Consider the following 25,557-nt stretch of genomic DNA (forward strand, 5'->3'; position numbering starts at 1 on the left):
TCGACATCACACAATGGGCACTGCTGACAAAAGATGCTACAATAGCAAAATGGGAACCGCCCATTGCTCGATAGCATAAGAGGAGAAGGCAAACTCGAGCATGCAAAGACATGCATCCTGACCAGCTGATCGATCAGTGCTTCCAGGACGCGCAACATCATTGGGCGACTTACATCTGAGCAATCATGCCATGAATGGTCGACGAGAGTGACGGGATATCTGTCAACAGATGGAGCCTCTTTTCATGATGGACCGTGCGCGGCTTCATTTGACAGTGAAGCAAATGCATCACGAGAGCAGACATTACACTCTCATAACGATTGGCTCCTAAGCTGTTCACTCTCTCATTCTGTTATACAAACGAACGTCTACGAAAAGTGCGGCTGCTTCTCCTGGCTTGCAAATTCTACAATGCATCTTGTAGTAGTGGTATCATGCTAAGAAAGTCCGAACGCCAACCCAATATCAAAGTCCTTCAAAGTGGCCGATCAGAGATTTTAGACAGAATCAAGCTGAAAGACCTCCTCTTCTTCCTCAGAAGCCACTTCGGGAACAGCGAACGGGTCGTCATCATCCTCATCATCTTCAGCAGTCTCAAGCTTCAAGCCGAGCAATTCATCCAGAGATGTGATGGCCTTCTCTGGCTCCTTGGATGCAGTGTTTTGTCGTTTCGCATGGATATCTGAGAGTGGTCGACGGGCAGAAGCTGAGACGGCACGGCCTTTCGAGTATCCCAAAGTGGTATTTGATGCGGCTTTGGCAGCTGCGAAGCGTGGGTTTGACAGTGACGGAGTTGGCTTCTTCGCAGTTGTCGTCGAAGAAGAGATAGGCTGACGAGCCTTGGCTGCGGTTGTGGGTGCTGCGAATCGTGGTACGGTCGTCTTGCTGCCTAATGCTGATGCAGCATTCTGTGCTCGAATCGTGGGTGGAGCAGCTGTACGCGATACAGGCTTCGCGGCAGATTTCGCCTTCTTCCCTTTCTCTTGTACCTCTTCAAGCTTTCTGCACTTCTCTCCAAAATCACTGAGCTCGCTGTCGTCTTCGTCTTTGCGAGGGCCATACTCGCCCCACCAACCGCGCGTGAGATTAGTGCCTTTGAGGACGTCCAGATTCAATTCGTTTGGCCAGAAGTCTTCATAGTCGTCTTTCATCGGTACCTCACGCGGCGCCATGTATTCGGTTTCGCGCTCTTCTGGATCTTTCGCGAGCACATCTTCTGCAGACTCGATGGTCTCGTGGACCTTGATCTTGGAGCGGCGGAGACGTGGTGATGTGGGCTTATTGCTGGCTTGACCATGGCCATCCTTGTTCGGTACATCGAGTAAGGGCGTCTTGGGCGCTTTCGCGTTCGTCGTCTTGTTTCCGAGGGGTGCGCGTGCCTTTGGATCTAGAATCATTAGCTACATGTCGGTGTCTGCATAGCGATTGGGAACTCACTGGCTGGAGTCACGAAAGCGCTACGGTCGAGCTTGCCGCCCTTCGCTCCAGTCTTCCCGCCTAATTGTGTCGCATTCTCATCGTTCCTGTTGCTCTTGAATGGCGTCTTTGCTGGTGTCTTGGGAGCCAGTCCTTTGACGCCTGCGTTTAATGGCTTCGATGCCGCCGCCGTCTGCTGGTCGTGGATCGCATTCTCATCCCGTAATCGTGCCGCGAACATGATGTCGTCTATTATTCTTCCTTCTATGCTTCGGATTCAAGCCGTCATATCAGTCGTGTGATGCGTGGATTTTGTACGTGGTAAGGAGCACCTTGAAGTGCTCGAGCGTTGCGGCCGGTAAACAGACTACCGGATTGAGCAGCAAGCTTTGAACCCTTGAAACGGCGCCTCAAGCGGAGGAAGCAGCACAAGCCTCGCGGGCAGGGGTCCCAAATCCAACTCCCACTTTGCTGGTGCACAAAGCAGTGAGATCGCAGCCTCCACCGCCAACCACACGCCAGATCAGTCTGCCTCAGCTTTCTCCGACAGCTCCAGCTACTCGACCACCATCACTCCCGCCTCTCAGTTCTTGTATTTGGAATCCCCATACTGCCGCAACCATGGACCAGATCAAGAAGGTACGTAGACCGCCGCCTGAATGACCCCTCAATGACCACAGAAACACCCATGCCATATGATCAATCCTACTCGCACAGCCTGCCGCACTTGCGTTGATCTACCTTCTTGACGCTCTACGATAATGCCTCTCATACTATCAACTGACATGATTGCAGCGTATGGCCGCATTGCGCATTGAGGCCGACGAGTCCGCCGCCAAAGCCGAAGAGCTGTCCGCAAAGGTCAAGACCCTTGAGCAAGAAAACCTGCAGAAGGAGCAAGAAATCACCTCTTTACAACATAAGAACTCTATGCTCGAGCAGGAAGTTGAGAAGCTCGAGAAACTCCACGGTGACGCCAAGGCAGCAGCAGACGATAGCGCACAGCATGGAACACAGAACGAGGCTTTGACGAGGAAGCTGCAATTGCTCGAAGAAGAGGCCGAGGAGAACGACAAGCAGCTGCGCGAGACAAATGAGAAGTACGTATCATCACTCACACAGCCTCCGCCGAATACCGTCACCCCTGGGTGGATCGATGAGTGGAGGTGCGACTGCACTTTCACATTTCTGGAGCCTTCCATATAAGTGTGCTGATGGTATGCTGATTCTGACGACAGACTTCGCCAAACTGATGTCAAGGCCGGCCACTACGAGCGTAAAGTCCAAGCCCTCGAAGCCGCGCGCGACCAATGGGAGACCAAGTACGAGGAGATGGCCAAGAAATATGCCGACACCAAGAAGGAGCTTGATGACTTTGTCGCCGAGATTGGTAACATCTAAGCACATACACAACACCAATCACAGACACCTTTCGACGGCAGACAAGTGATGGCTAATGCGACAAAGCCGATGTGGTATTTGTAGGGCCAGAGTACACCAACTTCTCAAGACCGGTGCTGGTGAAGCAGGCGAGCAGATATCCTCCGTGCTGAGGGGAGTGCGGGGACTATTGAGGAGACATCTTGTCCTTTTACCTTCCTTTTTGCCTCTCGATAGATGATGGCTCGGAGATGGGAATGTTCAGAGCTCGAGTTGAGAGCTGTTCGAGCTGAATGCAGAATGCCCACTGAATCACAATCCATTACCCTTAACTACACTTTGAATCTTGCTCCGCCCTTTTCTCGTCACAGACTCGTCTTATTCTGCGTTGTCTGGTGGGAGGAGCAGAAGACGAACCTGACCAGCTCATATGCATAATAGGATTTGTCATCAACGACCGTGATGATGTTCATGTACCAAGCTTAGAAGAGGCAGCGTGAAGTCGAGCTCTTGAATCGGCACATACACTACAAGCTGAGAGGACGAAGGATGAAGTCTCCGCATTCTGTTCACAGCACTTCGCCGGATAGACTGTGGTATCTAACAGCAAGTCTCATGGCTTTTGACAGCACGAAATTAGCGAGTGAGCCGACCTCATCGTCGGCAAGCCTTGTCACGTGACTTTGGCACTGACTGCGATACGTGCTTGCAGCATTTTCATGTTGCTGGACGAAGCTCAGAAACCTTTCCTGTTTCCAGCGATATCATTTTTGAGGTGTGTGCTGTCGATGCGGTGATGGGTATTCGCTCGAAATCGTCGATGATGGCTTGGCTGGAGATGGACGAGCAGCGCGGAAAGCTAGGTTCAGTTCAGTCGCGAGGCAGTGCCGCAGATATTCTTATTGTGGCCGACAGCGGCAGAGTCAGCAACAATATCATCGGTTTGCCCACTACACAGACAAGCATGATGTTGGCATAGATGTTGTCGGTTGCGCAGGTGTTGGGTGTGGAATGAGAGAGGAGCTGATCGTCGCATCGTGGGAAGCAAGGCAAGCAAGCTAGCGCCGAATCGCTCCCTGAACCTCCTCTCACGCCTCACGGCAGCAACATCACTTTCACCATCGCCCGCACCGCCCAACGCCCATACACTGCCTAGCTTCTGCTGACCCAGGCCAAAGCTCCGTCTCCGCCAGCAACACGCCATATTCACTTACTTTGTTGCTCACAGGCCGGCAAAAGGCACACTGCAACTCTCTAGCCCCCCCACGCGTCGCGCCCGCCGAGGAAAAGTTGGCAACGGCGACATCAGCATCACCGGCCGTCGGACTCGACCCGCATGCTATCTCCCTGACTCCCACTCGCACACCACGGCATGCGGCACATGAGGCGGGCTTGAGCTGCTCCGCGACGTTATGTCGCAGTACGGCGGCATCGAGGGCATCAACAGCATATCCTCGCCCGGCTCGCTCAAGCGCAAGCGACCTACACCTAATATCGCGCGTACGCGGCCGTCGCCTGGCGCAGCGGTCAACAGCACTTCCTCGAGGCATATGGCTACCACCAATGGCGCTTCCGCTTCGCTGTACACTTCACCAGACTCAGACTCGCTCGGCAGCACGGCCTCTTCGGTCTTCACCTCAAACTCACATGCCTTTGCGCAGAACCGCAAAGCATCCACCAATGGTCTGACACCTCTCACAAACCACACAGAGTCCTCGCCACCCAAGGGCAATAGTCCGCAGCACTCGAAGCATACCGCAGATATGGCCTCCACGTCGCACGTGCCTGCCTCTGATCTCGCGTCCTCTTCGCAAGAGCGCACACCACGTCCACAAATGCTACCGCCACCAGGTCAAGTGAAAGGGTACAGAGCGGTTTGGGATCCGGAATTGGACAACAAGCTCAGCAGAGAAGAGCGCAAGCGAGCCATATTCAGGAAAAGAGACTTCGGCGCAGAGGTACGATATACTTTTCATATTTTGCTGAGCTTGCGTAACATGATACACATAACTTGAAGACGAGAAAAAAGTTAGAAAACCGCTCTGTACCCTTTCGCTGACAATTGGACAATGGCAGGCATACCAACCAGATGCGCCACCGGATCCGAGACTGGCGATACCGGGGTATATATCCGGCCAATGCAGGCCGAAGACTGCACCCAGCAAGGCGATTATGCGAATCTCGCCCTACACAATACCTCCTTACAAGGTCGATCGGAATTCGATTGGGCCCGGAGAGGCGGAACAGGTCGTTGTGCTTGGCTTCGATCCTTTCCTGCCAGAATCGACATTGAAGCTGAATTTCAGCACTTTCGGAAACATCGCTTCAGTGCAGAACAAGACTGATCCAGAGACCGGGAGCTTCCTAGGCATTGCCTTGGTGAAGTATCGAGATGCTGTTAGGGACGGCTTCGAGGTATCAGCTGCTTCGGCAGCAAAGAAAGCTGAAGAGTTCAGTGGACAGCGGATCGGCATGCATGCTATCAAAGTCGAGCTTGATCGCGAAGGCCGAAAATGCAAGCGATATGTGGAAGCTGCCTTGAAGAAGATGCGAGAAGAGCGTGACAGACATCTGAACGCAGCACCACCCTCTGCTCCAGCAGAAGACAAGAAGTCTGGGAAAGCGTCGACACCAGCTGCTCCTTTGAACGCGCCACGAGGCCCCTCCGCGAAATCCTCTAAACCACCTCCATCGGGACCGAAGGGCTCTAGAGCTGAAGATAGTGGCCCACCTGCCAAGTCTGGTCCAGCTTCATTGATCGAGGACAAGTCAGTTCTCAGCAAGATCAAGCGCAAGCCTTATATTCATATCCCGCATAAGTCTGTACCTGTGCTCGGAACGACCATACCTCACTTGAAGAAGAGACTGAAAGCGTACGATTGGCGAGAGGTCCGACTTGACAAGTCCGGCTATTACGTGGTATTTGACGACTCTAAGCGTGGCGAGGATGAGACACAGCGTTGCTATGACGAATGCAACAATGCGGCTCTCTTCACATACAAGATGGCAATGGAATGCCAGAAGTACGGCAATCCTGATTATGAGCGAAGTCCAAGTCCCGAGCGAGTGGTACAAGAAAGCAAGAAGCGGGAAGAAATTGAGCGACTACAACGGGAAGAGGCTGAAGATTTGGAGATCGAGAAGAAGAGCAGGGCTGAGAATCTCGATCCGGTCCAAGGCGCTCTGGAACAGCTTCGCATGGAACTCCGAGACAAGATCCTCAACGACATCAAGCAACGAATAGCCATTCCTATCTTTCACGAAAGCCTCGAGCCAGCCAAGCATGTCGCGAAACGAAGAAAACTTGGCTTGCCCGATGCCGTGGACCAAGAGAACAAAGCTTCTGCTTTGTTGTACAGCAAAGCGGGAGACGCACCTCCGGATTTCCCGAAATCACGTCGCGGAAAGCCCCTACGACCGCACGATCCAAATCAGCGAGGCAGAAAAGGCGACAAGAACAAGGAGCCAAGCAATGCCTTCATCGACGAGAGAAGACGAAAGCCTGCGCAAAGGCCTGTTCACGCCAGAGGCCTGCACTTCCGACTACAGCAAATGTACGCCGAAGAGGAAGAAGAATCGGACGACGAACGGCATACATCTGTCACACGCGATACCGAAGATCAAGAAAGTAGGCCGCTTAGTCGCGCAAGCAGGAACTCGACGCCATTCGATTCGGAGTCGGTCACGGATACGCCCAAATCGAAGCGTCGCAAGGTTGCTGAATGGGAGGACGAAGAGAAGGAAACGTTCGATGCCTTCCACAAGGAGATGCTTGGTCACCTCTTGCATAAGGAGCCTGAGGACCTTGCAACTCGTGAGCTAGAGCTTGTGGTCAACACTCTTCCTCGTACATCCAAACATGGCACACGCGCTCGTACCGAGCTCTATATCCGGCAGCGATCGAGAGACGATGACGATCTTTTCCAAGTTCATTCTGAGAAGGCGACCGGCGAGGCGGCACTCGAAAAATCGGTATTGGCGACTACTGAAGCTGCGGCCGATGATGCCAGAGCCACGAAAGAGAAGTCGAAGAAGAAGCGCAAGACCAAGAAACAGCTCCTCGAAGAGCAAGAAGCCCTCAAGGCTGAGGCGAAGAAGGCCAAGGCTGCAAGCAAGCCGGTCGCTGAGGAGACCGTCACCAAGATTGAAGAGAAAGAGCGTGAGCTTGAACAAGCGCCTGTCGATGAGGACGTTGAGCTGGATCTCACGTACGACAAGCCTCGGAGAACGGTCGAAGAAGATCATGGCATGATACTTGACATCGATGGCTGGCAGCACTTCATCAAGGACGACGAGGACTTTGCTTTCGCGAAGAAAGCAGTTGTTGACCTCACTGCTTATGAATTGGGAGACCCCAGAGCGTGGGCTTGGAAGCAGAAAGAGATCAAGGAGCTCAATAGTAGTGGTGAGGCAGGTGTTCCACATCCAGAGCCTCTGATCTCTGGTTACTATGTGCCGAACCCAACAGGATGCGCTCGGACCGAGGGCGTAAAGAAGATTCTGAACGAGGAGAAGGGCAAGTATCTGCCTCACCGCATCAAGGTCCAGAAGGCTCGAGAGCAGAGACAAGCTCAAGCAACTGCAAATCCGGCAGCTGCAGCTGAAGCTGTGAAGATCGCCGCAGCTGAGAAGGTCGCCAGCACTGCAACATCACGAAGCAACCGTGTCAACAACCGTCGTCTCGTCAATGACATCAATCTTCAGAAGCAAGCATTCGCGACTTCAAACAGCGATGCTGATGTCGCCATCCGTTTCAATCAGCTCAAGAAACGCAAGAAACTGGTCAAGTTTGATCGTTCCGCCATTCACGGCTGGGGTCTCTACGCCGAAGAGAATATCGCTGTCAACGACCTGATCATCGAGTACGTCGGAGAGAAGGTCAGACAAAAGGTGGCCGACATGCGTGAGATCAAATACGACAAGCAAGGTGTTGGCTCCTCATATCTCTTCCGCATGATTGACGATGAGATTGTCGATGCAACTAAAAAGGGTGGCATTGCTCGTTTTATTAACCACTCTTGCGATCCCAACTGCACAGCAAAGATCATTAAGGTCGAAGGCACGCCGAGAATCGTCATCTATGCCCTGAAAGATATTGGCAAGAGTAAGTCCCTCCAAGCACAACATAACTACCAAGCCCCTTTACTGACGAATGCCAATAGACGACGAATTGACCTATGACTACAAATTCGAACGTGAATACGGCTCGACCGACCGAATACCATGTCTTTGTGGTTCTGCGAACTGCAAGGGCTTCTTGAACTAAAGATACCCAGCGCCACTGAAGGAGATGTCTACAACGTAATCTTGGCAAAGTTCGAACGCTATTGTTACACTATGGCTTTCCTTGTCTTTCGGGCGGCGTTCAAAATTTGGTGCATCTGCGAGGCGCTGGTGATTCTTATCTACAGGAGTTTTGTGCCAGCAAATGGAGCACAGGCGTGTGCGAAGCGCAGAGTATACGCCTGGGGTATGACATGTAAGAAGAAGGATCGGACGAAAGACGGCCGACCAGCCAGAAGACCAAAAGAGTCCAGACTGAACTTGAAGAGTGAGAACTGACATGCCCTCTCTTCTCATGATCGTGATTTTGTGTCGCGACATCTGCGTTGGTAATGATGTGCGAGCTCCTCTCAAACTTTGATTGCCTTGATCGCTATAGCCCAGTACCCGCTTCTCACCACATTCCCAATGCTCGCATGCAATGGGCTCTGCATACGTTGAGCTCATTGCCGAATGTAGCACACGCGAAAGGAAACAGAAGCCAATGCGAACCGGGAACCTGGTCGAACAATGTCAGAATTCCAAGTACTTAACGCGCCATCGACGTTCACCATGATGGAAGAAAAGCATGACGCTCTCGTCGTAGGTCTTGGCTTCGGTGGTCTGTACTCTTTGTGCCTGCTCAAGCAGCTCGGTCTCGACGTCAAGGCGGTGATCTGGTGCAGATGTTGGAGGTCAGTCCACACAACGCTTCTTGGAGAAGCTGAAGAAATCGAAACTGACAAGCCTCACAGGCACATGGTACTGGAACAAGTGAACATTCTCCACCAAGACCAAGACTGATCACTAACCTCCTCCAGATATCCAGGCGCCCGCAGCGACGTAACAAGCGACACCTACCGCTGCTTCTGGAACAAGGACTCTCTCAAAACCTCTCCATGGGAACGCAACTATCTTCTGCAGCCCGAACTCCAACCCTATTTACGCCAAATCGCAACCAAACACGACCTCTACCGCCACATCGCTTTCAATTCAGACCTCCAATCAGCCCATTGGGACGAGACCAACAAAGTCTGGCGAGCCACCACTTCCGACTCCAAGACTTATGTTGTTCGTTACCTAGTCACATCCCTAGGAATCACTCACAAACCCTACATCGCCGTACTCCCTGATCTCGACACGTTCTCAGGACGAATCACGCACAGAAATGGAACGACGAAATTTCTTGGGAAGGAAAGAAAATCGCAGTCATAGGTTCCGGAGCCAGTGGTGTTCAAATCACATCTAGTCTCGCCGAAAAGGCAGGCAGTCTGACTCAATTCATCCGTCACGCACAGTAAATACATCCTGCCCGCAAAATACCGAAAAATCTCCCCGGCCGAACGAGAAGTCCTCAAACGCAGACTACGAACAACTTTGGCACCAAGTTTTCACATCAGCAGTAGGATTCGGATTCCCTGAACCCAACCGTAAGACGTTTGCCGTAAGTCCCGAAGACCGCGAACAAATCTTCCAAGACCTTTAGGAGTCTGGATCAGGCTTTAGGCATAGTATATTATACTATACTAAATATAGAACATTTTTGTCTTATATTACTAAGCCGTAAACCTTCTAGATAAAAAGATATAAAGATAAGAAAAATTACTTTTCTAGAAATTCTACTTCTAGTTTTTTTTCTAGTAGATTTACGGCTTAGTAATATAGTAGAAAAGTACTCTATTTTTAGTATATTATATTGAAAAATATTGAATTTCTAGATTTCCTAAGAAACTAAAGCTAGGAAAAAGAAATACGTAATATAGTATTTTAGCTTTTTCTAAGTTATACTTAACTATTTTTTGAAATCTAAAAAACAGAACTTAAAGCTCTATCTATTAATAAGACTATAATAGATTTTTAAGTTTTAATACCTAGTATTTATCTCAGAATCTAGAAAAGAATCTCGAGTATCTCGAGTATACTTTTTTATAAAGTTCTACTTATTAAGCGTCGGCTTTTAAAAAAAACCTTAACGTAATCTCGGCTATATTTAGCGAAGCCTTAACGAAAAAAATTATTAATTATAAAAAAAACCTATAAACCGCTAAATTTAATATATATAAGTACGTAATACCCCGAAATGCCTTATAAAAGTAAGTAGTATAGTTTAGCCGGGCTCTAAGTCCTACGTCCGACTTTTACGTTCCTAGGAATCTCGGGTATTCCTTAGCCCTATACTCCTTCGAATTTTAGGACGGCCTATTCTAGAGGATCGCTTATAATCGATAGAATCGTAGAGTCGCGATCCTATTAGATAAGATCTTTAACCTACGATCCTAAGGATCCTAAGAATTCTAACGATCCTAAGCAATTCTAAGCGATCCTATTAATAAGATCGTCGTAATTAGGAAAAAAGTTTTTATAATAGCGATAGATACTATCGAGAAGATATAAAAGAGATAAAAGGAATAGCCTAATCTCCTTATTTAAGTAAGTACTATTAAGGCTAATAAATTCCGCTCTTAGCTTATATAATAGAATAAGGAAATAGTACTTAATACTTAGTAGAGGTAACTATAAGATACTTAGACTACTATCGCTAAGGTACGCGCCTATCGATTAAATTATAGTAAAGCCTTCTATATTATATTTAATAATAATAGTAAGGTTAAGTTTATAGATATATCCTTATAGTTAGTCGCTATCGATAAGCTACTTTTACGCGTCTTTAGCTTTTACTTCTTAATTATAATAATAATATTATATATAAAAATAACGTTTAGAAAGTTAGCGATCTATATATAGATATTATTAAAGAATATAGGCAATATAATAAAGTTAACGACGACGGTACTATTACTATAACGTAGATACCTATATAGATAATATCGCTTCTCTTACGTATATACTATATACGACTTATATAAAGAAAGCGACCTTCCTATATAGCGCGACTTTATCTTAAAGTAACGGCTTAATAGCTTAGTCTCTTAAGAGCCGGATATACGATAAGGTTAGCTTAAATAGATAGAAGCGGTACTAGCTAAGAATCTATTTCTAGGCCTCTAGCCTTATCTACTATATCCTTGCTACTAACTAGAGACTACTTAGAAGAAGAGATATTTCTACTACCTCCGTTTAGGCCTTTGTATATTAAGAATTGAGTTGTATAGTGGATTGGCCGAGATTTAGGGTCTAGATCAAATTAGGCTTAGCTTCCGTCTTTCCGGTTAGCTAATTACATACTACTCTACCTAATTCTTTGCCTAAAGGCCTAAAGCTAAACCGCTGATTTTTATCGTAGACTCCGCTATTAAACTACTATCTCGTAGCGACACCAACTATCGGTATATCTAATACGCTAAGATTATAGCGCTGCTAATTGCGAATTAGAATATCTAAAAATCTCGTATATACGACGTATATACGTTAAGTTATACTAAATCCCGCGAGGCGACTTTATCTATAGCTGTCCGCTACTAGCGTACCTAATATACACCGAAACGGCAACTCCTAAATCTCGCGTACCTAACACTTAGAGGTCCTTAATTAGGGCCTTCCGACTAACTCATTTGCTATAAGCAACTGCGTGCGACTTCTTACTATTAAGTTCTTGTCGAGGCGGGAGATAGAGGCCGTAACGACCTCCTTTAATCTTAACCGAACTAACTCGAGGCCCTTCGTAGAGTGCTTCTTAATCACTTTAATGAGACACTCGAGTGCCTGCGGTATAGTAGTGCTAAGTTCTCGTTACTCCGGCGACGCTATTTACTAGCGGCTTAGAAGGCACTAGATTTATTACCCCTAATATACTCGAAACCTCCGCGAGCTCGTAGACCTAGTATTTCCGACTAACATTGCTATAAATACCGTGCTCGTACGATACCGCATTGTTAAGATATAGCTAAATAGCAGACGCGACTTTAGCTAGCTACTCGAGTCGATATTTCGAATACTAATTAATACCCGCGATACTAACTAATATAAGCGGCTCCGACTTAACTAATTAAGCTAACACTTCCGAGCTTAATCGTCGTAGCGGAGATAATTAGCATAGCTCTTCTTATCTAATAGAAGCGCTACTAATATCTAAACTAGACCGTCGTAGCGAAGAAGATATCGGCCTGCTGCCTCGACTAGATAATAAAGACGAGGAAATGCCTACTCCGGAAGACCTACCGCTACTAGGAGAGACTTCCGATATACTAGGCCCTTTATCCGATCTGCTAGGTCCTGTATTCGCTAGTATATTCGCCGGTCTAGTACTCGATAAAGATCGCCGCCGCTAGCGCTAGTACTATAGCGACTACTATAACTCTAAGAATATACTAGGCGATAAGGACCGCTTAGCTGCTCGCCGCTAGCCTACTCGCCTTCAGCCTACTCGCCTTTAGCCTACTCGCCTTTAGCCTACTCGCCTTTAGCCTGCTCGCCTTTAGCCTGCTCGCCTTTAGCCTACTAAAGAGCGCGCTACTCCTCGCTGCCTACGAACCGCTAATCGCAACATTACATATAATTAGCTAGTTAATAATAGTCTAACTAAGGATAAGGATACTAATATAGATAAAGAGCCGTAGAGCGAGGGCGAACTACTAGAGCGTAAGCGCCGTACTAGCAATGCCTCCGATAATAACGATTAGCCTATTTAGTATCCTAGTAAGCGCGGCCTCGATAAGATAAACGACGAGGAAGAGGGCGAACTCGAGCCTACTAGCAATCGTAGTCCGCGCCGTATACTAAAGTAGAAGTACGCTCTCGCTATAAAGTACCTTACTTAGCTTAAATTACCGATAGAGAAGATATTGTTTATATAGTTTAGCAATAAGGGCACTAAGACCTATCGTAAGCGGGTATAGGCTATATAAGATATACTGCCTAATAAGCATCTTATTAGTACTATCTAGCTACGAGCTAAGGTTAAGAACTTGATTAGTAAGAAGTTCTTTAATACGTGCAAGCTAGAAGAGAGCCTTGCTACACTACGCCGCCTCTCTAAGATATATAATGTAATCTATAGTATTGCACCGAATTAGTACCGCCTACTCGAGGACTTTATACTGCCGAATACCCGTAAGGACACTATATAGCGAGCAATGTTATTCGAGGATAAGCGTAACATAATGCAGAAGCGTATCTGCATAATTACGTGTATAGTGGCATATTCGATAGCGATAAAGCGAGCCCCCTAGATGCTAAAGTCGCTTAGTCTACTCTTAGTATATATTAGCAATCTACTAGCTCCGCTTATCGACACCCTATATAGTATAGGTCTGCTTCCTTTATATAGGACCATTTAGGCGTTAATTAAGAAGAATGCTAACACCTAGCGGCTAAGGATCCTCGAGCAGGCAAAGCTGTACATTTAGTAGCTCTACTACGACAACTTTAACCGCTAGGTAAAGCGCAAGGATTAAGACATTACAGACAACAATAAACAGGTTAACATTACCAGTTCGTATATCGCCCTATGTAGTAATCTTCTAGAGGGCGGCTTAATATAGGACATGCTAGACCGGTCTAAGCCAGTACTAACTAAGAACATTATCTATAATATCGATAATAATAATACTATCGAGGCAGTCGAGATATACTAGCTCTACGAAGCCTATATATATATATATATATATATTCGGTAATGCGATTAAGGCGGTGTTTAAAGCAGCTAAGGATAGAGGCTATCTAGTCTAGCAGCTAGAGTATCCGGAAATCGACTGCAGCTTTAAAGGCAAGACCTAGTTGCTAGCTATGCCTCTATTATAGAACGACGAGATCTCTAATAAGGGTACTGCCTTAGTATACGACGACATCTACTAAAGCAACCTTAGCCTAAAGCCTAATAATCCGATATTCGACAATCGATTAATTATTAACGTTAGTAATCAGCTTACGATCGAGCGTATACTGTCTATAATCTTTAGCGGTATCGAGAATAAGGCGGTATACGATAAGAAGCAGCATATCCTTCTAGTGCCTGCTTGGTTCTATATCTTTATAAACCTATGCTTTACGCCTTTCCGTACCTACTAGAACAAGAATAAGGCTAGTAAACGCTTAGACTTCTCTCTATTATCTAATATTAACTTCTAGGGTATAAAGGAGGTTAATCCTAAATTACTAAAGTTCTTCCGTATATAGAGACTACTTAAGCGTTGTTTTAATACTCGAGTTATCGCTATACTGCTCTAGATTATAGTTAACCGTAGCTATATTACTGAGGACATTGTTAGAATAGGCTAAGGTAATTAAACTCGCCCCGAGGTTGTTAAGCAGGCTATTATCGAGAAGATTACTACTACTAAGTATATAGACATCTTAAAGGAAATGTATAAGCTACTCTTATCGCTAGAGGCATAGGATAGTATACCTAATCGACTAGCTGCTGCTGCTGCCGACGGCGCGGCACTAAATAGACTAGATGCGGCCTTTACTTCGATATATAGACTACTAAAAGAGATCTCTTTGTTTATACGTGTTCGCTATGCCGTCTGTATATAGGATATCGGTTATCTCCGTCGGTGCGTAGATTATACTATTCTAATGTTCCTCGGTGCTAGATAGAGCAATTATAGCCGCCTAATAACCTACTTCTATTTCCTATTAAATAAAGGTAGTATAGCGGAGCTATAGAAGGCAGTTCTCGCTACTAGAATAGTCAATCAATCTAGAAAGAAGGGCTATACTATCGGTAGTAATAAGATAATTAAGCTAATTAACTACGCACTCTCGGAGGATTACAAGCGCCTTGCTAACTCGACTTATAGACTTGCTGCCGCCTTTAAGCGAGTATTAATAAATAGGGAGCTATCCCGTCTTATCCGGGATATGTTTAAGGAGAATTCTAGTATCTATCGAACTAGCTATTATACCGAAAAGGACATTAGCGTAGGCGTATTTAATCGAGCCGATAAGATCCGTATCGATAGCTTTACGAAGTAGCAGTATAGAAGCTTTACGCTGTTAGACGATATCTAGAACATTAGCGCAGATTAGATGCTAGCGGTCGTTAAGAACTTCAATGCTGCTAATTAGAACTTTATACGAGGCCGTACTACTGTACTGCAATCCGATACCTTAGACGGTCCTAATGCTACGGAGCGCTTCGAGGGTGTTAATTATAGTCTAATCGAGGAGATAGTACTTAATCTAGATCGAGACAATGTATAGGTTTAGCTAGTAGATAGCACTGCTTAGCTCTTCGAGAGCGTTAAGAGCTAGGACCTAACTAGAGCTAGAGCTAGAGCTAGAGTTAAGGGAATAGATATAGGCCTTTTAGTACGTATAGGTAGCCTCGGCGATAACGGCGGTAGTAACTTCTAAAGCAATAGAGCATAGCATTCGATAGATATTAATACGCGTAGCTTAATTAAGGATGTACTTTATAGTTCCTAACTAGTAGTATACGTAAATCTCCGTCTATCCGTCTATCCGTCTATCTATCTATCTATCTATCTATCTATCTATCTATCCTATACATTCTGCTTGCCTAAGGTTTCCGTCGTTATCGTATTAATCACTTTTGCTAGCACTAATTGCTAGAAACGCGCTTAATCGACGTATCTCGTACTAACTAACTAACTAGCTAACTAGCTAACTAGCTAACTAACTAACTAGCTAACTAGCTAACTAGCTAACTAGCTAACTAGCTAACTAGCTAACTAGCTAACTAGCTAACTAGCTAACTAGCTAACTAGCTAACTAGCTAACTAGCTACTCTAGGAAGGTCGTAGAAAGATAACTCTAGTAAGTTGTTTGCTAAAGTTAACTAGATAGGCGTCCTTCTAGCTAGCTATGCTCGAGCTAGGGCCTGTTTAGTAGGATTCGGCCCTGCTTAGGACGACGGAGCGGCCTTAGGCACAATTATATGCTAGCGTCTAGTAAATAATGTCGCTCTTACCGTAAAGGAGCGGGTTAGTTAGTAAGGTAATATATAGCCGTTATTGCTACCTATTGTCGACTACGTAGCTTAACCTTACCTACGTAGATAGACCTTCGCTTTCTAACTTCTACTTCTTCTTCTTCTTTATATTAACTATACTATATACCGGTATCCGCACTACGCGTATAACTAGCGAGTATCCGCACTATATACGTAACTAGCGAGTTCCCCTTTACGTAACTAGCGATAGTAAATACCTCTACCCCTAGCAACATACTAACTGTCTATATACTATAGCGGCAGTGTTAGTTATACCTCTTTATCGCGAGTAGAAGTAGCTCTCTACTGCGATTAATACTATTCCTTGCTAGTTCTGCGACTTGCTACCGATAGAGCCGCTTAGAAATAGTCGAGGTCTATTAGCAGGTAATTTGTTTAGTCCTTTAGTCTCCGATAGGCTTTGCGAAAGCAACTCTCCTAGCGAGTAGGTTTAGGAATCAATCGCAGTCTTAGTATAGCTATTCTATAGTAGCATTGCTGTTAGGTAATTCCGTAGTAGTTAGCTTGTCTATTGCTATAATAGGCTTTCTACGTTAGGCTCTTCTCGGGATACTATACGTATATCTAGTTAAGTTTAGTATAACGTAGCCTTTATAACTTCGGCGATTAGGAGCGTACGATATCGGATATAGCCTCTAGGTAGCGAGCTGTTAATGCTATAGTTCCGCGGTACGAATAGGCGTCCTTAAGCAAGACGTCTTTATAAGGGCACTGCTATACGACTATAGTAAGCGCATCGACTCTACTAGACAACTATAGTACGTACCCCCCCTTCCCTCCGAGCGTATTAAGACTATTATACACCTACAGTGCGTAAGCGTATTAAGACTGCTTTACACTAGCAGTACGCAAGAAAGAGTTGTTCTAGGGGCATATCTTTTAACAGTCTTTTTAACATTTAGGCGCGGTTCGACTATTATTCTCTAGGTAGCTTTAGTCGGTACCTAGTTTCTAACTCTTTAAGTTCGCTAGTATTATACGCTTAATAATGCCTATTCTATATACACTTCGGTATTATAGTTAGTAATAGAATACGTTAATAGCTAGCGAGAGAGCAAGCTTATAGGCAATATATACTTCTAGTATGCTTCTTATAGTATGCTCCTAGTAGGCCCTTAAACCGCTAGTTATATTAGATCCCTATAAACGCTATTATTCATTTTCTCTGCCTTATATAGCAACTAAGGCTTCTAGTTTTAGGGAGAGGTAGGCAAAGGAGGGCAAGGACGTAAGAGGTCGCTTCGGCGATTCTCGAAGAGATACTATTTATAGCGCTCGTTATATATTATCGCCCTACGCTTCTATTCTACCGTACATATTATAGTGCCTACTAACTAGTATATAGTACGATAAGTATAGTATTAGCTTCTAGGCTTTGTCGGTCTTCTCGAAATAGGACTTCTCGAAATAAGGCCTTCGGTATACCTAAGGCTGCGGTCGTCGTTATTATATTAGACACTTTTGTTAGCGCTATTTGCTAGAAATGCGCTTAATCGACTCGGTCTAGCGTTGTAGCGGCGGTGTTATTATTTAGAAAGCATTGTAAATTCGAGGAAGGAGATTTAGATAGAGGAAGCCTCGATAGCCCGCTAAGGCTCGGATTTACTATAGTATAATATCCGATTAGCGGGATTAGGCTAGCTTTAAGATCGCGATTTCCTCTTACGCATCTATTAACTTTAGCTATATACCGATATCGACAAAGAATATAACAAAGAGCGTAACGGTACTAAAAACGCGAGAAATATATACTATACTATATACCGTCTTAAAGGTCTGCTATCTAGTCTACTGTCTACCGCGAAGTCCTACTAAACAACCGCTAAATTAACGCTAAAATACGCGATTTCCGACCTACCGACAGTCTACGTGTCTCTGTACTATATCTACTATCTACTCGGTAGATACTACGATAGGATATTGTCGTCGATATTACTACTACGGCTGCTTACTACACTTAAGCTTCTCGCACGAGCGCCCTCGCTATATAGACCCTTAGTAGCTATAGGAATACGAATGTTACGACTACTACGACGACTAATATAAGCCTATATTAACTGCTTAGTCGCCTCCTCTACTGTAATGTCGTCTTCTTCTTTAGTAGGTAGAGCGGTAGGGCTAGCGGTAGTAGAGGCAGATCGACTAGGGCCTAGCTAAGCACTACGGCGCGTACGCTTTCGAGTAGATAGTGCATCGGAAGGCCTAGCAGGATCGGAGACCGTAGAGCTATCGGACGGAGGGTTAGAAGGAGCCGCTATAGCAGGTGTCTACTAAGTCTACTACTAAGTTTGCTAAGCTAGGCCGTGCTATATACCGGACTAGCGTACGGTATTCGCGAAGGTAGATCGTCTTAAGGAGTTATTTAGGTTGCGCTAGTCTACCTCTATCTGCTATAGAGTCCTATAGGTTACTAGACGTAGATCTACTAAGCTGCCTTTAGCTCCCTATTCTTCTACCGCCTATCTAGTAGTAGTAGTATCTTTAATAGCCTTCGTAGCAGCCTCCTACTTCGCTTTCTGTTCCGCCTTATAGGCCTCCTAATTAGTATATACATCTTCGGCTATACTAATAATAGTAGTAAGCAGCTCGTCGAGATTAGTATCCTTATACTACTACTTATTTAATTCTAGTACGACTTGTAATAGCCTATCTCTATCGATATTCAAATCCTCCTAGGTCTCGTACGACCGAGCAAGAAGGAAGACCTCTAATATAGACTATATTAGCCTATCCTTTATATACATACCGGCTAGTATACGGAATAAGCGGTTCTTGCGTAGGTATAGGGCATCTACTTTCTTTAAGTACTACTCCTTAATGCGCTTAAGTGTATAGCTTAGCCTCGTGCCCTTACCTAGTAGGTTAACTAGCTTAATATGCTTAACTAGTAGTTTAGGTAGATCGGCTATTAGTTCTATATTATAGAAGTTATAGTAGTCTCTCTAATCTACCTAGCTAAGTAGATATAGAAACTAGGTTAAGTGCTCGCTATAGTGCTTATTTATTACTACGCGAAAGCAGCGACTAGGAATCTTAAGGTAATTGTTTAGTATACCTAAGAAGACCTTTAGGATATTCTTACGGCTCTCTAGCTTAGACGTATTCTATATATTACTTTCCTTAGATTTTCCTCGCCTATAGCTGCTAGCGGCACTATCTCTAGCATCGGTATTAGCGTTACTATATATATTATCCTAATCGCTCGCACCGCCGACATCCTCGCTAGGAAGCTCTTATCGCAACCTACTCGGTCCGGTAGTATATACGCTATAGCCTCTACTACGAGCACCTCTATCGCGAGCACCTCTACCGCGACCGCTACGACTACGACTACGACCGCTAGACTGCGACTACGCCTATACCTATACCTATACCTACGCTAGTAGAAGGATAGAAAGTGTGCTAGCGCCTTCTAGCATACGCTTAATATAGTCTCCGCTATAGTATAGGACGAAGAAGAACGCCCGAGGCTAGTAGAAGTATAGCTTATTAAAGAAGCCCTACGAATTTAGAAGCGCTAGTCGTCGAGCAATGCGTCTAAGTCGCTACTAAAGGTCTCCTAGGTTACGAGTAATATTAAACTTCTACTAGTATATATCCGCGATATTAGGCATATCTAATCTAATGCTTACTACGGTAGTAGCTGCTATATATCGAATATTAGAGTCTAGCTTGTAATACTTATTATATCGATCGTCCTAGTCTAGCTTTAGTACCCTCGTAGTATAGAAGGAGATAGTACGGGTAATATTAGTACCTAGACCTACGCCTAGGCTATACTAATACTTCTTAGTTAGATCCGGATTATCCTTAGTTAGATATAATAACTAGCTACGGGCGATATCGACGAAATTAGCGATATATTTATAGCCGTTAATAAATACTAGAGACTTGCGTATATTCTATAGCGTAGTAGATCCCTTCTTAATATCCTTGTTCTCGCTATTAGGAGTTAGTAGATAGGAGACCGCATTATTAATTACTATATATAGCATATCGTAGTTAGTAAGATACTCTCTCGGGATAAACTTAATAATATACGTAATCTCTAGTCGATCGATGCTACTATAGATAATCTTAGTCTCGTATAGATTAGGGCCTTTATCGCGTATGCCGGCATACTTTATCGTATACTTAGTATACTCTTTATCTATAGTAGCCGATGTTAATAGCGTGCTAGTATCGATACGTAGGCGATTACGTATTTAACCGACCTACGAGTATTTGTTACGGAAACTAGAAGGCTCGCCCTAGTTATAGATTAGGTGCGCCTTATTAATAACAAGCAGACTAATACGCTCGCGGACCTCTAGTTCGTTTAGCAACGAAAGGAATTACGGAGATGCTACCTATTCTAGACTAAGTAGGAGGTGCTAAACCTTGCCTTTTAGAATGTTCTTAAATATACCCGGGTCGATCTTCTTAGTGTTAGCAGAGATATATACTAAATAAACGAGGCTACTAGTATTACTAGCTATACGCTCGATAGCTGCTGCTTGTTCGGCACCTAAGCGGTTTAATAGAACAACTTAAATAGTAATTATACTAGTTAGTATTATAAAGCCCTAGAATAGCAAACTCTTTCCCTCGCCTATACGAGTAATAAACAGGATATTATTCTAGCTATAGATGAGTGCGTATATTACTATCTTCTACGGTAGAGTTAGTATATATTCTATACTAGGGTGCTTAAAATCGAGGAGTTTAGTTAAGCCTTTCTCGATAATTTCCGCCTAGTACTAGACAGTCTCTTTAAACTAGCCTACTTGCTATACTAGTTCTTATATACGCGCGAGTAAGGTATCTAGATCCGTAATCTTCTCGATACGTCGCTAGAAGTGCCCCGGCTAGTCTAATTTTAATTAAGGCAGCTTTATCGGCTTAATACCGAAGTCTAGACGTATGCGCGTAATAGCGGAACGACCTAGTAATAGTACTTAATATAGCTCTTAGCGCTCGAGTCGCTGCTTCTTCTAGCGCGTAGCCTTCTTATTCTCGCGCTGCTTATAGCGCTGCTTTTTAGACGCTATACTAGACGCTAGGTGCTAGATACTAGACGCTAGGTACTAATACTAGATACTAGATGCTAGATGCTAGGTACTAGCTAGTATTCGAGTCGGCGATATCGTTAGTTTAGCGCTAATCGAGTACTAAAGGAATAGAAAAGTTAGCGAGTAGTAGCGGTAGCGAGGTCGAATTTAAACCCTATTTTAAGGATATACGGACCTTCGGCAGAGCCTATATAACACTTAAACTTTGCAACTACGTACTACGTTTATCGAGATTAGGCTACGGGTTGAAGTTCTAAGTACTAGAGGCTAAAGAGCTAGTTTGCCCTCTAGACTAAGTAGGCTATATAGGTTGAAAGCCTCGAGACTTCTTACGAAAGCGATATATAAAACGCATAGCGCTTAAAAAGCCTCGATAGCAGCGAACAATTAGAGACGAAGGGAAGATAGTTAAGAAGGAAGGGAGGACGAATAGAAAGCACTATATACTAGGGCAGAGGAGGTGCTAAAGGCAGAAGATGGAAGAACCCCTAAGAGGGCATATAGGATAATAATTTCAGAACTCCTTAGAGGACTGAAAGCAATCTATAACTAGGCAAGCTACGTAATTACAAAGGTAGCTAATATAGTCGTAGCAAAGATTACGAAGAAACAATAGGAGATAAGCCTAAACTACCGCACCTAGGCAGTAGTAGCTAGTTAGGAGGCGCTAAAACCCCCGAGGACAGTAGTTCGAGTCTATATTACGGACCTATAGGAGCAAAAGGAAATCTAAGGACTTATAGGGAAAGAGATTATAGAAAGAATTGCAGTTAAAGAGGTAATTAGGGCTAGGAACGAAGGTAAAGGGGTAATTAAGCTGTTTATAGTATAAGAGCAGGACAAAAAGAAGCTAGAAATACAAAAAGAATGGACAACTAAGATAGGGAAAACAGCAAAGGTCTCCTAATAGCAATTTATAATTATAGCCTATAGTATAACAAGAAGCTTTAAGGAAGAACAGGATATTAAGAGCCTATAGAGACAAAACCAAGCTATATACCTAGGCCTAAAGATTATAAAAGTGGTATAGATTAAAAGAAAAATCGAAGAGACTAAGAAGCAGTCTTCCCTAATTATCTAGGTAGGGAGTGCAGAGCAGGCTAATATAATGCTAGACTAGGGGTTGTTCTAGGACTTTAAAAGATTGGAAACAGAGATATACAAAAGCAACTATAGGATAATGCAGTGCTTCAAATATTAACACTATAGACACTTAGCAGCTAAATGCATAAAGACAACTAATACCTACTCCTATTATATAGGGGAGCACTAGGTTAAAGAATATAAAGTATATAAGGGAGAAGCAAGATATATATGCTATACTAAAAGATACCCCTCTTAGGCGAAGGAATGCCTAGTAAGAATATAGGCAGCTAGGAAAGCAAAGGAAGCTAGAATTAATACACTAAAAAGATACACAACAAGCTAGGGCAGCTAGGTACAGAAGCAACCTAGCTAAGTGCTATAAAGAGGTCTAGGCAAGATAATAGGTTCATATTTAGGGCCTTACTAGTATAAAAGAGTTACTAGCAACTAGGGAGACTAAGATACCTTAATATTGTAGGAAAGGAAGTAGGGCAGATAAAGCTTAGTTAAATGTTGGTCTAAAGTAAGGGAAGACTAAAGGAAAACTTATAGGGAAATAATATAGATAAAACCTAATAAATATTGCAATATTACTAAACATTATATAGTACAATATTAATAAGAGTAAAGACAAAGTATAGAGGAGCTTCCTTTAAGCACTGAACCTAAAAGAACATTATATTATTGCAATCTAAGAGCCCTAGCTCAACCTATATATAAAGAGACTAGTAATAGTCAAAGACCTAAGATACTACCCAATTATCTACAACTAGGGAGCCCTAAGGACATGCATCTATATTAGCAAGGAGATAGATACAGAAACCTAGTAGGCTATACTATAGGAGGATAGGGACCTAACATTAGTTTAAGTAGAGACATCCTAAGGTACACTCTAAGTCTACTATATATACAACCTACTACTAGACTCAAGAAGCAGTACCTAACTAAAAACCCTAGAAAGACTACCTAGAGTTATCTAGGGGAACACCTACTAAATCCTACTTAGGGATTTCAACCTCTACTACCCCCTCTAGGGCTTAGACTTTACCCTAGCTTACTACTTCCTAGTAGGAAGACTAATTGATATATTAGAGAGGGAAGGAATAGAAATTGTTACCCTAAAGGGACTAATTACTTAGGAGGCAAGAGGAAGCAGTAGCACACTAGACCTATACTTTATATTACATTAGATTAGGAATAGGATTATAAGATACAGGGTCAACTAGGAACTAGAAGAATTATTAGACTACTTCCCGGTACAGATTGAGCTAAATATCTAAGCTAATTAGGAAAGGGAACTAGAGGAGAAGCTTAACTAGAAAGGTGCCTAATAGGGTAGGATTAGGGAGGAACTAGAAAGGGACCTAAAACTAGAGGAACTCTCAACAAAGTACCTACTAAGGCTAAAGGATATTAATAAGGTAGTAGAAGAACTAATAGGAATCCTGAAACAGGTAGCTAGAAAGCATACCCTAGCAAAGAAACATTCACTATACTAGCAACTATACTAGACTAGTAAGTATATAAGGAAGGTTAAAGTAGCAAGGAAGGCTAGGAGACAGTAGATATAAACCTATACCTAGGAAGCATAGGACAACTATAATAAAGCCTACTAGGAAAAGAAGATCTAGATTAAGAAAGACAAGATATAAGAATAGAGATCTATAATAGGAATAATTATAAAGAAACTAGAGGAGATGTAGAGGATAGCTAAATAGGTAAGGAGACCTAAATAGGACAAGGACATACTACTACAATTCCCGGACATTATAGACCAACAAGGACAAATACAGACTATAATAGAAGGGAAAGTAAGAGCCCTAGGCTACTACTTCTTCTATAGAGAAGTACAAGTAGACCTATTAGATATAAAGGAGAAAGAACAAGAGACTCTACTGCTAGGTATACTAAGAGATACCTAGGTCAAACCCGAAACCATTAAAAGGATCCTAAAGAAAATTCTAGGCAATAAGGTACTAGGAGAAGATAAGATCTATAATAAACTCCTAAAAGCATATAGGAAGGGGCTAGCCCTAGTACTAGCTAATATCTTTTTATAAAGCCTAGCACTAGGACACTACCTAAGACTATTTAGGAAGTCCCTAATAGTAGTGCTAAGGAAGCCCTAGAAGGAAGACTATACACAGCTTAAGGCCTATAGACTAATAGCCCTACTTAATACAATAGGCAAGGTACTAGAAAAAATTGTCGCTAAAAGGCTAACAACCTTTACCGAGGAAAGGAACATCCTTCCTAAAGGCTAGATAGGAGGAAGAAAGAAGAGGTTAATACTAATAGCTATAGAACTAATTATAGAACAGATCAAGTATATCTAGTACTATAGTTAAAACTAGGTAGCAACCCTCCTCTCCCTTAACATCTTAGGAGCCTTTAACAATGTCTCCTATAAAAGGCTCCTATATATACTTAAATAGAAAGCTATACTAAACTAGATAGTCCAATTTATCTAGTCCTTCCTATAGGAAAGATTAATATAGCTTATTCTAGGTAAATTCAAATTAGACCTAATGCTAACTAAAAAGGGAATCCCTTAAGGATTAATACTCTCCCTAATCCTCTTCCTTATCTTTATAGTAGACCTACTCCTACTCCTAGAATTAAAAAACACATTAGTATTAGGGTTTGTAGATAACACAAACATCCTAGCCTAGTCTAAGACAATAGAAACCAACTGTAAGATCCTAGAAGAGAAGTACTAAGAGTATAAAAAATAGGTAAGGAGGTATAGAGCAAAATTCGCCCTAGAAAAGTACTAGCTTATCTACTTTAGCAAGGCTAAATCAACCTATAATATAAAGCAATCAATCACTATCTAAGGCTTTAAAACCCAACTATTAGCAGAGCTTAGGGTACTAGGGATCTAGCTGGATCTAAAACTGAATTAGGGACTATAAGTAAAGAAGGTAAAGTAGAGGGCAGATACTAATATACAATCCATTAATAGGCTTATAGCCTCTATATAGGGGGCTATATTCGAGAAAGCTAAAGTTATATACAAAGCAATTGTCAAGCTAGCAATACTATATAGAGTACAGATATAGACAGCCTAGGAGAAAACACTAAAGAGGATTGAGTAACTAGTTAGCAGGTCCTAAACCTAAAGCCTAAAGAAAATCCTAGGAGTATACAAAACTATACTAATAAGGGTAGTAGAAATAGAATCAGGGATCCTACTAGTTAAACAATACTTTAAGGGACTAAGACACTAATATACAGCAAAGACAATAGAATACCTAGCCTAATAGACTATTTAAAAGGCACTAGACAAGATAAAAGCCTAGTGCATTAGGACTAGGAGGCGAGACAGACTACAAATGACTCCCTAGAAAGTTAAAGACCTAGAGCAATATAGAGTCTTAATAAGAGAAATGCTAGAGAAAGAGCTTTAGGGACCAAATACAAGGCTAAAGGAAGACAAGCTAAAGGGAGAGAAACAAAGCCTAGCAGAATCAATTGCTAGATACC

At 43.6% G+C, this 25,557-nt stretch overlaps 4 protein-coding genes across 4 annotated transcripts; 3 read left to right on the forward strand and 1 right to left on the reverse strand.

Annotated features, from left to right (window-relative positions):
- Window positions 1-497: 497 nt before the first annotated feature.
- Window positions 498-1,657, reverse strand: MYCFIDRAFT_78121 (uncharacterized protein; the record flags this gene model as incomplete). The annotated part of the gene is made up of 2 exons (XM_007930748.1): window positions 498-1,387; window positions 1,438-1,657. The coding sequence occupies 2 exons, from the start codon at window positions 1,655-1,657 to the stop codon at window positions 498-500; spliced, it is 1,110 nt and encodes a 369-aa protein (XP_007928939.1).
- Window positions 1,658-1,916: 259 nt separating this feature from the next.
- MYCFIDRAFT_49951 (uncharacterized protein) lies at window positions 1,917-3,132 on the forward strand. Its single transcript, XM_007930650.1, has 3 exons — window positions 1,917-2,055; window positions 2,212-2,516; window positions 2,655-3,132. The coding sequence occupies exons 1-3, from the start codon at window positions 2,038-2,040 to the stop codon at window positions 2,815-2,817; spliced, it is 486 nt and encodes a 161-aa protein (XP_007928841.1). The 5' UTR covers window positions 1,917-2,037; the 3' UTR covers window positions 2,818-3,132.
- Window positions 3,133-4,208: 1,076 nt separating this feature from the next.
- On the forward strand, window positions 4,209-8,357 carry MYCFIDRAFT_204567 (uncharacterized protein; the record flags this gene model as incomplete). Its single annotated transcript, XM_007931143.1, has 4 exons — window positions 4,209-4,296; window positions 4,393-4,788; window positions 4,886-7,900; window positions 7,959-8,357. 4 exons carry the CDS (start codon window positions 4,209-4,211, stop codon window positions 8,060-8,062), a joined length of 3,603 nt encoding a protein of 1,200 aa, XP_007929334.1. The 3' UTR covers window positions 8,063-8,357.
- MYCFIDRAFT_177325 (uncharacterized protein) lies at window positions 8,020-9,544 on the forward strand (the record flags this gene model as incomplete). Its single annotated transcript, XM_007931144.1, has 8 exons — window positions 8,020-8,327; window positions 8,353-8,416; window positions 8,459-8,534; window positions 8,561-8,730; window positions 8,759-8,832; window positions 8,880-9,266; window positions 9,308-9,327; window positions 9,357-9,544. 8 exons carry the CDS (start codon window positions 8,020-8,022, stop codon window positions 9,542-9,544), a joined length of 1,287 nt encoding a protein of 428 aa, XP_007929335.1.
- Window positions 9,545-25,557: the final 16,013 nt, after the last annotated feature.

Source organism: Pseudocercospora fijiensis (assembly GCF_000340215.1).
Source record: "Pseudocercospora fijiensis CIRAD86 unplaced genomic scaffold MYCFIscaffold_7, whole genome shotgun sequence".
NCBI lineage: Eukaryota > Fungi > Ascomycota > Dothideomycetes > Mycosphaerellales > Mycosphaerellaceae > Pseudocercospora > Pseudocercospora fijiensis.

Coding starts and splice junctions, on each gene's coding strand:
- MYCFIDRAFT_49951 (XM_007930650.1), top strand. Junction 2,517..2,654: donor CTGCGCGAGACAAATGAGAA/GTACGTATCATC, acceptor TTCTGACGACAG/ACTTCGCCAAACTGATGTCA.